Below are 14,340 nucleotides of genomic sequence, written 5' to 3'. Positions count from 1 at the left end.
AAATGACAGTCGCACTGTAGCTAAACTGCTGTTGAGTAAGTTAAAAATACCCAGGTACGGCATGCCAGTTTCTCTGGAGTCAGATCGAGGGACTCATTTAACAAAATTAGGTCCTTCAGATGTTGTGTGCAGCATTACAAGTGGAGTAGAACTACATTGCAGCTATCACCAGAGGCATCTGGGATTGTCGAGCAGCTTAATGGAACCATAAAGGCAAGGTTGGTGAAAGTCTATACATCCACTTCTATGAAATGAGAATTGCCTGCCTTATCTGAGAATGCACATGTGAACAGTACAGATTACATGATAGTCGATTACTGCAAAGGATTGGCTGTTGTGGTGTGTTCTGTTTCTCAACAGGTTGAAGCTGTCACTGAAAATCTGCATCCAGATCAGTATCACAACCTTAGCCCTGGTGATAGGTGCTAATTAAAAAACATGTAATGAAGCCCTGTCTGGATCCAAGGTGGAAAGGCCCACCTACCAGATGATTTTAATCACAAATACTGATGTTAAATGTGCTGTAGTGCCACACAGGGTGCATGTGTCGCACACCCAGAGAACCAGAGATCTGTCTGAAGAAATAGTGTTCTTTGCGCCAGAACGACAGCAACTGCAAGTTGTACAAGAGCAAGGATCAACAACACAAGAGGCACAACAGCAAAGAGGAGAAAGGGGTGAAGAGTTGCAGACAAGTGCATCAAACCACTTTCCTGAGATCTCACAAAGTGGCATTGAAATTTCTGGTGAAGAAGAAAGAGAAGCGAGTGCTCAGCCTAAACTGAAAGTTGAGTCAACACCAAAACAACTAGAAAATCCAGGTGAAGGGACAAGTCCTGGGTCAAGAACAGGTACTTAGAACGCTTAATGGCCAAGAACTTAAGGTTGAAAGAAATTGAAACCAAGTGTGTCAGTTGAACGCATACCACCGTTGATGAGACAGAGTCAAGCGGTATAAGTGACACAGAAGGAGAAGATCAACAGACACCTCGAAGATCAAAAGGAGTGAGAGTACCTTTGTCAGAGGTATTCTGCACCTGACTGGGCTTACTACATGAACCAAGTACTACATGTTCCAGTATTAGACTTGCATGATTTGAGTACAGAGCTGCCCGAACCACCTTGATGTCATATTGAGCCTGTAACTGAACTGAGAAAACTTGCTGAAAAAGATTTCTGAAAGAATCAAAAAGTTGTCTAAAGAACTTTATTGAATGAGAAATATAATAGACTGAAATAAAGACTGATAAGTCATTAAATAAAAAGAATTAAGACGATTCCCTAGGCCCAAGGATACAATAGAATTACCCTTTAATCAATTGTAACTGTCTTGATCTTGCAACTGCATGGAGTTTGGAATTTCTTGAAACATAACTCCAGGATCTGCCAAGACAAGAGGCCTGTTAATTCTGTGATGCTCAAATAAATCATCTTAACTATTGCTGGATTACCATCTTACTTTACAACATTGGTGACTTTGACCAGGAGTGTGCCTGTCATCCTCTACTGGCAGCACAGTAATGGTATTGCTTCTGGACGGGTTATAATAAAGAACCTGCATTGTATAATAAATAACCTGCATTGAGTAAGTTTGGGAAATGCTATGCTTTGTTTCTGGGGTACACCTCATGTGTGACTATGTTGCCTACTACCATAAAAAATCTGGATTACACCTCTATTGTGTCCTTTGATTTGTGCCTGAATTTTGGGAAGCAAGGTGGGGAAGATGTTTTGTTGGCTCAAGAGATTAAGCTAGTCCTTGAGAGTCTCTTCATGAAAGACATACCGAGATGCTGTTTATGAGCAAGCTGAGGAATCACATCCTGCAGTTTAGCTGTAGGAACACACTTACCATCTTCAAAAAGCAAACCGCCCTCTAGCTCCAGCTCATCAGATGCTTTCCAAAATGGTAACATCTCAGGGTTCAAACTCTCTTTCCTTTGTTACACTTCCAACGCATGCTCTCACTTTTTGCCAAAACTTATCCTTGATTCCACTTTCCATCTATAGCCCTTCATCAATCCCTTCAAATTCATTCTCCCAGTATCCTTAATTCTGACAATCATGTCCGATTTTTCCTTCCCACCGTTCTCATGCTCAGTACTACACAGCAACCTGGAAAGGCAGTCTGCTGTGACATTATTTTTTCCTGGAACATATTCAACTTTGAAGCTGTACTCTTGGATTTTTTACATTAGCCTTGCAATTCGAGTGGTAGCATTTCAACCACCCCCAGAGATCAAATATGAACAAGTGATTTGTGATCTGTCCTCAAAAGAAAATAACTTCCCCACACATAGAGGCGAAAATGGTAAATCGAGCAAACAGACCCAGTAACTCCTTCTCTATTACAGCAATTATCTTCTCAGCGCCATTAACAGTCAAATGCCACATTCATTCTTCTTTTCCACATCTCAGGGATAATACACCACCCAACCCACAAGTACTGGCATCAACCATAATTATATATCCCTTCCACATACAAAACGGTTTCAATGTAGGTGCTTCCAGGATATCACTTTTGACTTGTTGAAACACTTGATGCTGTTTGTCAGTCCAATCAAACACAGCGTCTTTCCTTGTCAACTCATGTAAAGGTATCATATTAGTTGCAAAATCATTAATGAATTTACTATAATATTCACACATTCCTGTGAAGGTTAGTACTTTCTCCTTAGTGTCTGGTGCAGATGCCCTCACATTGGCAGCTACTAAAAACCTCCTGGGCACCACCCCCTCACCAAACAATGGGGGTCATTCCCGCCGCCCGCCTGGAGGGAGCCGCCATATGGCCGCTCCGCGGTCGAAAGACCGCGGAGGCCATTCTGGCTTTCCCGCTGGGCTGGCGGGCGACCGCCAGACGGCCGCCCGCCAGCCCAGCGGGAAACCCCTACCCACGAGGAAGCCGGCTCCGAATGGAGCCGGCGGAGTGGGTATGTGCGACGGGTGCAGTGGCACCCGTCGCGTATTTCAGTGTCTGCAAAGCAGACACTGAAATACAAAGTGGGGCCCTCTTACGGGGGCCCCTGCAGTGCCCATGCCATTGGCATGGGCACTGCAGGGGCCCCCAGGGGCCCCACAACACCCCATACCGCCATCCTGTTCTTGGAGGATTCTGGAGGTTCTTGGAGGAGCGTGCAGCGTGCAGGACAGCACGGCCGGTTTTCCTGTTCTGACCGCGGCTGAACCGCAGCGGTCAGAATGTCCTGAGGAGCACCGCCAGCCTGTTGGCGGTGCTCCCGCATCCCCGGCCGCCGGGGTCGGAATGACCCCCAATGTGTGTTACAAATACTCCACAGAATTCTGGAAAAGTTTACATTTAGTTTCCTTTAAAGTTAGCCCACAGTCTTCTAATTTTGTACACACTTCTCCACACTTCTCCAAGATGATTCAAATGTTCCTGATGATTCCTAGAAAATATGAGGATATCATCCTGTAAGCATTAACAAATGAATGCATATCCTTAAAAATATGGTGCATTGCTCTTTGAAAAACTGACGCCACTGAGGTCAGACCAAAAGGCATCCTCTTGAACTGAAATTGCCCCAGCGGTGGAAGAAATGCAGTATAGGGCGTGGAATCTTCAGTCAATTCTGTCTGATGATACATGAATCTTAAATCACCCGTGAAAAGATTGCTGCTGCCCCTGACAAGTATAAAGAGTTTGCATCCTCCTATTTTTCTTTTTATATAGGGAAAACATGTGTTACAAGATTACACAACAAATGTTAATTCTACATTAGTTCAAGAATACGCACAAACTGTAGACACAAAGGACTGTTATGTGTGTGCGCACTTACCTTCATCAGCTACAGAGGAGGTGTCATACTATACATACCTTTGTTATATGCTATTTACATGTAGTATTTTGCTTAGCTTAGATTATAGGCAACAACACTTTGAATACTGTTATTCTAACTTTGACATGATTCTTTCCAAAGTACCTTTGCAGAAGAGCATGAATTAACATCTGTAAGAAATTAAATATAAACAGCTTGGAATTATTTTAGACTTTTTCTTCCTATACACACTGTCAAGGCATGTAAAGGCAATTTGACATGTTTAATGAGACCATTAGAAAAGACATTTATTATGATGTTAGAAGAACGAAGACCACACATTGCACACAGCAAAAATAGAGATGAAGATGTTTTGAAAAATGTTTGAATGAAGACGAATATAGAAGAAAAATGACTTAGCCAAATTTGAAAATAGACAAAAGACAAAGGTTTTTGCAGGTGAAGAAACCAACTAACAAAGAGACCTGTAGTAAATAATAATTGTGAACACACATTTGAATTATCATGATGCTCATGGCAGTTTTTACAAGGGGACGAATCAGTTATTCCAGGAGTTTATTTCATTTGTGGACAAGATGCGTATTTCAAATTAGCAGCTGATTGGGAGGGTATTTGTAACTTACCTTTGCTTTTATCAAAGAATTGTCATGTGTAAAATGTAGATGATTTGACAATGACACTAGCACACAGACACACATTGTAATAGTGATGGAACACAATTAGTGGGAGATATCTTTGGTGCTATTATTCCACCTGTAGGAGTGGTTTTAAATGATGAAAAGATTAGAAAGTTTTCAACAGTATTGGACAAATTAGCAACTAGTACATCTGGAGCCTTATTAGTAGCTAACTCAGAACTAGTTGTGATTAGGTCAATGGTTTTACAAAATCAATTAGCATTAGACATTTGACTCACAGAGAAAGGCAGAGTCTGCATGATACTGAAAGTGCAGCATTGGTGCACTTATATTCCAGATGAGAGTAAGACACATTTAGAATACATGAAGAACATTACTGACCTGAAACCTGAATTAGAATCTTTAGAAACCATTAGTGTTTTAGGACGTTTTTGAAAAGGAATTTCTGCAATTTGCAATTGGTTTGTGTTGGAATTGGGGTTTCTGGTTGGCTAGGGTATGCACGTAAGCTAGGCAGACCCCACAGCTCTAGTCAGGGCAAGTAAGTTACACTCCAGAGATAACCTGTGCTCCCCCTGGTAGCTTAGGACAGAGCAGTCAGGCCTATCCCTAGAGGCACTGTGTAAAGCGTTTGTGCAACACACTCATGCCATTAACACATTGACTACACCAAAAAAGAGACTCTACACTGGATTATATAAAAATATGGTGGCTTTTATATGTATGTCATCAGACCAAAAACATAACAGATCATAAGTATTGTGCGTATTATGCAAATCCTGAGATAATATTTTTTATCCTGACAAAGCAAGGCAAAGCGACATATGTTGTACCATCAGGGCATAAAAAATGCAGCAGTTGGGTTAGGGACATCACCAAGGACCATCACAAGTACATAAATCACCTTGTATCATTGTGACTGCCTAAATCTATACATCACCATAAACACATAATTTCCACATGAAACTCATACATCCTGGGGCAACCCCCCAGCAATAGTGTACTTATGCGTTTACCATAGGTGCTGCAGATTACCAGGTAGCCTTATACATTGTGCGCCACTCATGGCTATGATATCCTATAAAAAGCCATGGGGGGCAGGAGCACCTGTGCTTCTATTAAGGTTTGTGCAGTAATGGGTGCACTCTTCACGGAGGCGACCCCACGCCTCTACTGGGGGTGACATGAATGATTCTCAGCCTCTGTACAAGATGTCCTCATTCCCCTCCTAAGATAAGGAGAGAGGGGGCAGACGCGCTAGGATATCGTGGAGTGGGGGGGTTTGACCCTCCGTAGACTGTGCTGCAGGCAGAATCCAGCACAGCCGCTGCCCACGAGCATGCAGCATGGCAGTGGCAAGCTGTATGAGACCGGTCTAGGCAAGGGAATTCTCTCACTGCCTCAAGAAGTGGAGCCATGCTGTGGTGCGACTTCATCAGGCAAGTGGGGACACAAGCGCAGCTCCTAGTGTCCCGCGGTGCTCAACAGAGGGTCGACCCGGGACATTTCTCAGGCTGGCAGGAAGGCATTGCTGGGGCAGTTATGTTGTTTGCGGAGCCAGTGCTGCAGCTGCAGAGGAGGAGTGCTCCCTAGCATTGGACCATGTACTGGAAGTTAGCCAAGTGATCTCCACGGCCTACAAAGGCAGCAAAGCGCTCCTCACAGGCTGAGGTTTAAAGAAGTGCTCTCCACACTGATGTTTTTGAACAGTGAAGTGGAAGTGCAAAGCGCCCGCCATGCGCTAGGAGAAACTAAGGTGCTCACTACACGCTTAGTGAAAAAGAAATGAAAATATAAAGCCCTCCCTCACTATGCACTATTGATTGCAGAGGCCAGGGGCAACAACTAATGCCCACCACGTGCTGAGCACCTAGGACAGCACTTGGTTGGGAGGCAGGCAAACAGCAGTGGGCAGGCAGGCCAGCACAGAAAAAAAATGCAATTCTGATGGCGATCCTCCTGGCACTCCCACCGTGCCCTGGCAGAACAGAGTCAGGGAGCAACTGGCATCAGGGCAACAAACAGAAAAGCAATCCAGTGAGGCCTCTATGCCACCCAGCATGTAGCAGCCAGCTGGGCAACAACAGAAGAGCGGTCCAGATGAGTCCTTTAAACAGTGCAACACTCCTTCTGACAGAGGTTCAGTCCCAGTTCCAAAAGTGCTCTGAAAACATGAGGTCAGAGCCCTTGTACTTATACTCAACAATGTTTTTGATGTATGGGTTGACTTCAAAAGAACCCTTTCAAGGGTAACACAAATCTTTTTCAATCCAACTCTGGCTCCAGACATCAGTAGGCGTAAATCAGCCCTTTGTGTGAGGACAGGTAACAACCTATTGTCATTTAAGGCTTGAACGACCTCTCCCTCTCCCAGCCCAAGAAGACTATTAGTATGCAGATGAATGCTGATGTATTTCTTGTCACTCCCAGTTATTCCTGTGTAGTGGCTGTCTGGAAAGTATGCACAAAGTGTAACTGTCACATAGCCCTAGATGTTGATTGGAGTCAGGTGGCAAAGCACTTAGAGTTATAATCACAGAGAAATGGCCACTTTCTAAAAGTGGTATTTCTAAAATCGTAATGTAAAGTCCAACTACACCAGTAATCAGGATTTCTCACTACCATTCCACACATACTAAACATTGCAACACCACTCTTTTCAGATCTGGAATTACCACTTAAGACTATATAAGAGAATTCCCAGTGCTAACCTGTGGGAGGAGCAGGACTCACAGTAGTGAAAAATGAAATAGGCTGTTTGGCACACCTAGGACATGCAACACATAAGAGTACATGCCCTACCTTTTACATACACAACACCCTGCCCATAGGGATAAGTAGGGCCTACCTTAGGGGTGATATAGGTGTAGTATAAGGGGAGTTTAGGCCTTTGCAAGTAGTTTGAAATGCCAAGCAAGGTGCAGTAAACTACGCATGCAGGCACTGCAATGGCAGGCCTGAGACAGGTTTGAAAGTCTACTTCTATACGTGTCGCAATCTGTGCTGCAGGGTCACTAGTGACATTTCATTTACAGGTGTACCATATATAATCATACCATGTTTTAGGGGAAAGAGCACATGCACTTTAGCACTGATTAGCAGTAGTAAAGTGCCCAGAGTCCTAAAGCCAACAACAAGAGGGTCAGAAACATAGGTGAAGGAAGGCAATATGTTTGGGGATAACCCTGCAGAAAGGACCATTTTCAACAGTTTGCAACAGCTAGAGGAGGAATTCTCAAACCAATACTAGTACCCATGCTCATATTAGTTGTTTTGTTTCCTGACCTCGTTGGGAGTATACAAAGCTATCAAATGTATTCTGAAAGTAAAAAAAAAAACAGAGAGAGAAACAGAAAGATAAAGAGAGTATTGGAATTAGATGATCACATCAATAGGGAGTATAAAAAGTTGAACAAACTGAAAGTTTAAAAAGAAAAAGAAAAGACTCAACTGAAGATGAGCGTGACCTTCAAAAACTCACCTGTGAAGAATTTATGATGGCTAGAAATCATCAGCGGGGCTAGGTTTCAGAAGTCGTTTAAAGTAATGAAAATTAGTGCAATAACTTGCAGAATTAAAATGTAGGACTTAAACAAAAATGCAGTGCTTTTTAATTCAAGCAAATATAGTATGGTGTCACATTTACACATATTAGGCTTGAAATGCTGAAGTAAAATATTCTTGCAAAGCTGATCTAGGTTAACAATGTGAAATGTTAAACTTTTGACAAACTCACATTATGTGAAAATGATAACTTAATGTAAAATACATTTTTGATCTTCCCATTGGCATATTTTTAATTGAACACAATAATATATTAGAATGTTTTGGTTTAACTCTGCAAAATGTTTCCAATCATACAATGATTTAATTTAGAGAATCAATCAATCAAACTGTATTTATAAGCACAGCTAATCACATGCCAGGGTATCTAGGCACTGCATTAATAGGTATCTTGTGCTTTAATAAAATGATGTGAAAGCTTATCCATGAAACTGAAGTTTTCTTAAGCAAAGTAAATCACTCATTTATACAATATTTTTGATAAAAATAATTCACTTAAAATTGCTGCCTGAAGACTATTGAATTCTCAGTGAGATAACAAAAAAAATGTTCCTGTTTCCATGAAGATGCTGATTGCTGATTGGCCGGCAGGAGGAGGAAGAAGAAGAGGCATGCTGCGAAAGTCTAGATATCATGTTTTATATTAGTGCATGTTCCTAGAGTAGGTTGGGACATTGTTTCCCAGACACTCTCTCTGCAAGAGAGTTTGTACGCATTTCCTCCTTTCCTTACTGCATTAGTCTGAATCTATGCTGCTCCAGGACTCTACTGATTTTCTTGAACAGCTCTTTATGGAACGTTCTGTTTTGATTAATAATTGATATTGGATTCTGAAGCCTTATGCTTTTATCTCACTATTTTGAGCTGTTTATTGGATCTGACCGACACCTTTATGTTGTTCTGTCCAAACTCATTCTTAATCTTAGATTAGGGAGTTTTCCTTCATGGAACACTCTTAATGCATTTATTCCGTATTGATTAATTATCATGGTTTATTACTTATTGATTAGAATTGATGACATTTTATGCTGAGTTCAATAAAGATTTAGCAATTAAGATAACTGATAAATAAAGCTTTTGAACTCACACCATCATTGACTGAAAATAATAATTGAAATTGTGATGCCTGTTTAATTGATATGCAGCTCCTGGTTAACCTCATCTACGTCCAAGGTGTGTCAGCCTGTGATGCAGGGGTTTCTACCCTGATGAGGTGGTAAGCCAACATTTGTAAACCAATATTTAACTTAGATTTCTGCTCCTGCAAAACTGTGTAGCAGAAAGTGACTTTGTTAAAGTGTCTTTGTGACCTCAGTAGCCAAATGGATGAGATTCAGTTGCCTCAAACTCACCACAGACAAAACAGAAGTGGCTCTTTGTAAGGAAAGCATCTGCTAGGATCTCAGCCCCACACCTTTCCACACCACCCATGCCAGAAATATTTGTGGATGAAAAGCTCGACATGACAGCCCAAGTAAACGCGGTGACCACCATCTGCTTATGCATGCTAATGATGCTGCAAACAAAATGCAGTAATCAACAAGAAGCTCCTGAACTCACTCTAAATCATCCAAAATGCTACAGAAAGACTTGTCCTAAACCTACCTTGTCACACCCACATCAACTCCACATCTTAGGAACCTTCACTGGTTACCCATACACAAATAAACTTAGTTCAAACTCCTAACACACATACAAAACACAACACTGGCCCAGCCTGCCTCACCAGCCACATACACTTCCACCTACCTACCAGGCACCTCTGCTCAGCCGGACTCACACTAGCACACGTACTCCACGTTAAAACAAATCAAAGCCAGAGGCCATGCCTCCTCTACATTTCCCCTAAGCATTGAATGACCTTCCACATTACATCAGAGCCTCCTCATCACTTCTTGAATTACGTAAAAAGCTGAAGATCTGCGTATTTAAATACACACACCGGGGAAAGAGACGCCTACTCACCTGCATAGCATCTGGATACACTCATGGGTTATTAGCACACTATGGCCCTCATTCTGACCCTGGCGGTCTTTGACCGCCAGGGCGGAGGACCGCGGGAGCACCGCCGACAAGCCGGCGGTGCTCCAATGGGGATTCCGACCGCGGCGGTAAAGCCGCGGTCGGACCGGCACCACTGGCGGGGTCCCGCCAGTGTACCGCGGCCCCATTGAATCTTCCGCGGCGGCGCAGCTTGCTGCACCGCCGCGGGGATTCCGACCCCCTCTACCGCCATCCAGATCCCGGCGGTCGGACCGCCGAGATCCGGATGGCGGTAGGGGGGGTCGCGGGGCCCCTGGGGGCCCCTGCAGTGCCCATGCCACTGGCATGGGCATTGCAGGGGCCCCCGTAAGAGGGCCCCTACATGTATTTCACTGTCTGCTGCGCAGACAGTGAAATACGCGACGGGTGCAACTGCACCCGTCGCACAGCTTCCACTCCGCCGGCTCGATTCCGAGCCGGCTTCATCGTGGAAGCCTCTTTCCCGCTGGGCTGGCTGGCGGTCTGAAGGAGACCGCCCGCCAGCCCAGCGGGAAAGTCAGAATTACCGCCGCGGTCTTTCGACCGCGGAACGGTAACCTGACGGCGGGACTTTGGCGGGCGGCCTCCGCCGCCCGCCAAGGTCAGAATGAGGGCCTATGTAAATAAACATAACGTAACTAACATGTTACTGCCTTCTTAGTGTCCCCTGCTTCTGCTGCCTCTTCTCAGCTGATCTGCAGAAACTGTTGTTACCTTCTTACTCAGAAGGTTACAATACTTGAGGCAATGGAGGAAAATCTGCAATATATTCACCTTTTGGGCCAGATGTACCAAAGGATTTGACCCATTCTGTGTCTATGGGAAAAAGCTTTTGTACATATGGCCCTTGGTTACTTATTAGCTGTATATTCATAAGATCCCATCTGGGTGAACAACATGGTGCATTACTTCATACACAAACCAACAAATATTACCTGTCTACAGCAGAATTTTCATTTTTTAAATAGTCGTCTTCTAAGCACCCCTTCCATTTCCTAAACCAAAACATTTCATTCCACTAGTTCCTTGTAAGGTTTACCTGTAAAAGTCAGCACTCTAGCCACTGCCGGAACACCGGAGCATCCTCATGAAGGTCTGTTTCAGTCTGGAGGTCCCCAGCACTAGAGTGAAAGACTGTGTGGGAGTGTAGGACATTAACACAAATGTGATCAGCAAGTCCCAGTTTTCGTTTTCATCATTCCAAGACATAGACATTATGGAAATATTTGCCACTTGGAAAAAAATGTACAAGATGAGGAGACGACTCATGGTCTTTGCTGCACCAGTAAGAGCTTGTAGTTGGGGTTGGCTGGTATCCATGGTGTTCTGTTTCATTTGCTTGGTGTGTTTCCAGAGCGATGCAACGGTCACTGTCATAGAAAGGACTACAAGCAGGCCAGGCACACCAGCACCAAAGACACAGATGACCACAGTGTATCTAATTGTCCATTCAACATCAACAACTTCTTCGAGATCAAGTGTTTCATTTTGTGGCAGATCAAAATAACATTCCCAGTACACAGGCACACTGAGAAGTACAGATATGAGAAGTGATGTAGTTATCATCCATGGTACCAGCCTGGGGAGCTTCATCTTTATCCTGTTAAAGAGAGGCTGATTGAGGTTCACAATTTTGAAACAGTAGAAGACACAGAGGCAGGCAATGAGCCAGGAGCTGGAGTTGAGAGTCAGGTAACAGCATATGTTAGCAATGCGAAAGATATTACCACTGTAGTAGAATTTGGCTGCATATGAATAAAGAAGAGTGTCCAAATATAGAGTAAGTATGAAGACCACATTGGATATCCCCAGCGAGACCAGGGTGAGATTGCAAGCATTCAACGATCTGCTCTTTACCCAGTCCAGGAGTAGAACTGTCACTATAAAAACATTGATGAACACCCCAAATAAAGATTCAATTCCTTCAAGGATGATAACGGCTAGCCTCAGGTAGTCCATAGTGAATATCTTCTCAATCACATACCAGAGTGCGATCAAAGGTACCCAGGACTGTGCGCAAGGTGTCTTGTATTTCCAGTATTTCTTGTATGTCTGCGTAGAGATGATAAACAGTACCTATGTTTATATTTAGCTTCACTGAGCATTTTCATGATCCTCTAGGTTGTTTTCATAAGAATGCAAATATGAAAAGTTATCAATTACCCGATTGATGCAAAATAGCATTATCCAACAGATGCTGCTGCTTGTGATAGAAAGAGCTCAGAATTGTCCAGGGTACAGTTCAATGAAATTGACATTAGGGAAAACATCAAATATAAAACTAGCAAGGGGTCTGCAAATCTTGGAATATGGAAAGTTACATCCTTTTCAGAAGTAGGATTACCCTGTTATTCAGAAGGGCTAAGTGGAAGATGTATTTTTATTTATGATAAAGTTTCTGCATGAATTACTCAGGTTTGTGCCTTCAGGGTGGAAATAGCACAAAATCAAAAATGCATGCTTTTGGCTTTGATAATTATCCACATTTAGCTAACCATTTCAGGTCACTGTAAATAACCACATTCTCCATTAGTGAGCATTAAAAAAATTGTAAAAAACCCATCATTTTGTTGTAAATTACTTTCTGCCACATTCAGAAAAAAATGTCATCAGTGTCACGGATACAGACTATGCACGGGAGGGGAGAGAGACAAGACCACAAGACCAACAACTAAACGGATTGTCACACAGTGTCACATTTTTAGTCATATGGTCATTGTTCAAATACCTCCTTCCTAAAGACTTGAAAATGACTCACAAGAACAGAGACTCTTTATAAACCTGGTGTACTCCGAGGAGCTGACCAGCGCGGGGAGGCCTGACACACTATTCTTTGCTCTAGACATGTGCTGCATTATATATCCAAGTAGTTACGTCATCAGAGCTATAATATATCAACCTCAAAATAAACAAGACTTTTCTATATGAGGTTTTAAGCATGTCTAAAACCTCAGAAGATCAGCCTAGAACATCCTGACCATAGGGGACTTCAACCTGTAAGTGAACAGATCTGACACAAAGCCAGCTATAGAAATAATGTGGAAACCCTGTATTACAGAGAAGTATGCCCCTGCCCATCCCACTTGGACCTTGCGGTTCTCCCTGGGAACTCAAGACATGTTCATGTGCAAAACAATGACATGGAGTCATTGCTGTGGAAACATTGATGATAGAGTTGTCATATTGATGCAAGTAGACAGGGATCCATGTTTCCAATCCTCACCTTTTAGAAATTATGTTATCAAGTCACTGATGGCCCATGTACTATACCCAAGTTTCAGATGGAGAAACCTGACACCCTGCATCCTTTTCTCTAGTGCCTGGAAATGATCTGCAGTAGGTAACCAAGTAGCTTCGTCATTAGAGCTGTAATATGCCAGCCTCGAAACTACAACAAAACTTTCCTTTATGATGTCTTTAGACTTGTCTAAAACCTGAGAGCATCAGTCCAGAATATCCTGACTATAGGGGGCAGCACACTCAGACACTGAGGCCCATGTTTGCACTGAATTAGCGTCATTTTTTACGCTAATCCAGTGCAAACCTAACTCCATATTTATACTTTGGTGCCAGACATGTCTAGCATCAAAGTTATGGAATTTACATCATTTTCTGGACATGGATACCTACCTTGCATCAATGATATGCAAGGTAGGCGTTCCCATGTAGAAAACGACGATATGGCCTTAGCACCATATTTATCCCCCGTGCTAAAATCTAGCACGGGGGCCTTAAATAATTGCACTAAGCTTGCTTAGCACCATTATTTAACGCCTGGATATGGGAAGGCGTTAGGGGACCTTTGGGCCTTTTTCCATGGTCAACGACCATGGAAAGTGTCCACAGGTGCTGTTCCTTAGCCCCACGGACACCCCCACCCACACCAGAGGGAGACCACAGGATGGGGGACCCATCCCAGGTAAGTCCCGGTAAGTATATATATATATATTTTTTTCCGCTTGGGGGCCCTGCATGGCACTGGCCCCAGTGGGGTGGGGGGCATGACTCCTGTCTTTACTAAGACAAGAGCCATGTCCAAAGGGGTTGTGTGCTAGTAAATGGCGTTACTCTGCTTAAAGGCATTTTGTTTGCCTCTAATCAGTGTAGCGCCACAACTCTGTGCTAAAAAAAACTGCTGTAATACTGGTCAATCAATCAATCATTCAATCATTTTTTTTAAAGCGGGGCTACTCCCCCGTGAGGGTCTCGGATGCTGGGGGGGAGGGGCCTTATATGAAGAGCCACGTCTTGAGGTTCTTCCTGAAGATGGTGAGCGATGGGCTTTGTCTGAGATGCAGGGGGACTCACCAGTAGAA

At 43.4% G+C, this 14,340-nt stretch overlaps 1 protein-coding gene across 1 annotated transcript; it reads right to left on the bottom strand.

The window, feature by feature from the left end:
• Positions 1-11,080: 11,080 nt before the first annotated feature.
• LOC138259444 (taste receptor type 2 member 40-like) lies at positions 11,081-11,983 on the bottom strand. Its single transcript, XM_069207197.1, has one exon. The coding sequence runs from the start codon at positions 11,981-11,983 to the stop codon at positions 11,081-11,083; it is 903 nt and encodes a 300-aa protein (XP_069063298.1).
• Between the last annotated feature and the right edge of the window lie 2,357 nt (positions 11,984-14,340).

This window comes from Pleurodeles waltl, chromosome 2_1, assembly GCF_031143425.1.
Source record: "Pleurodeles waltl isolate 20211129_DDA chromosome 2_1, aPleWal1.hap1.20221129, whole genome shotgun sequence".
Classification (NCBI taxonomy): domain Eukaryota; kingdom Metazoa; phylum Chordata; class Amphibia; order Caudata; family Salamandridae; genus Pleurodeles; species Pleurodeles waltl.
The sequence above is the reverse complement of the archived record's forward strand: the minus strand, read 5'-3'. Positions and strand labels throughout refer to the sequence as shown.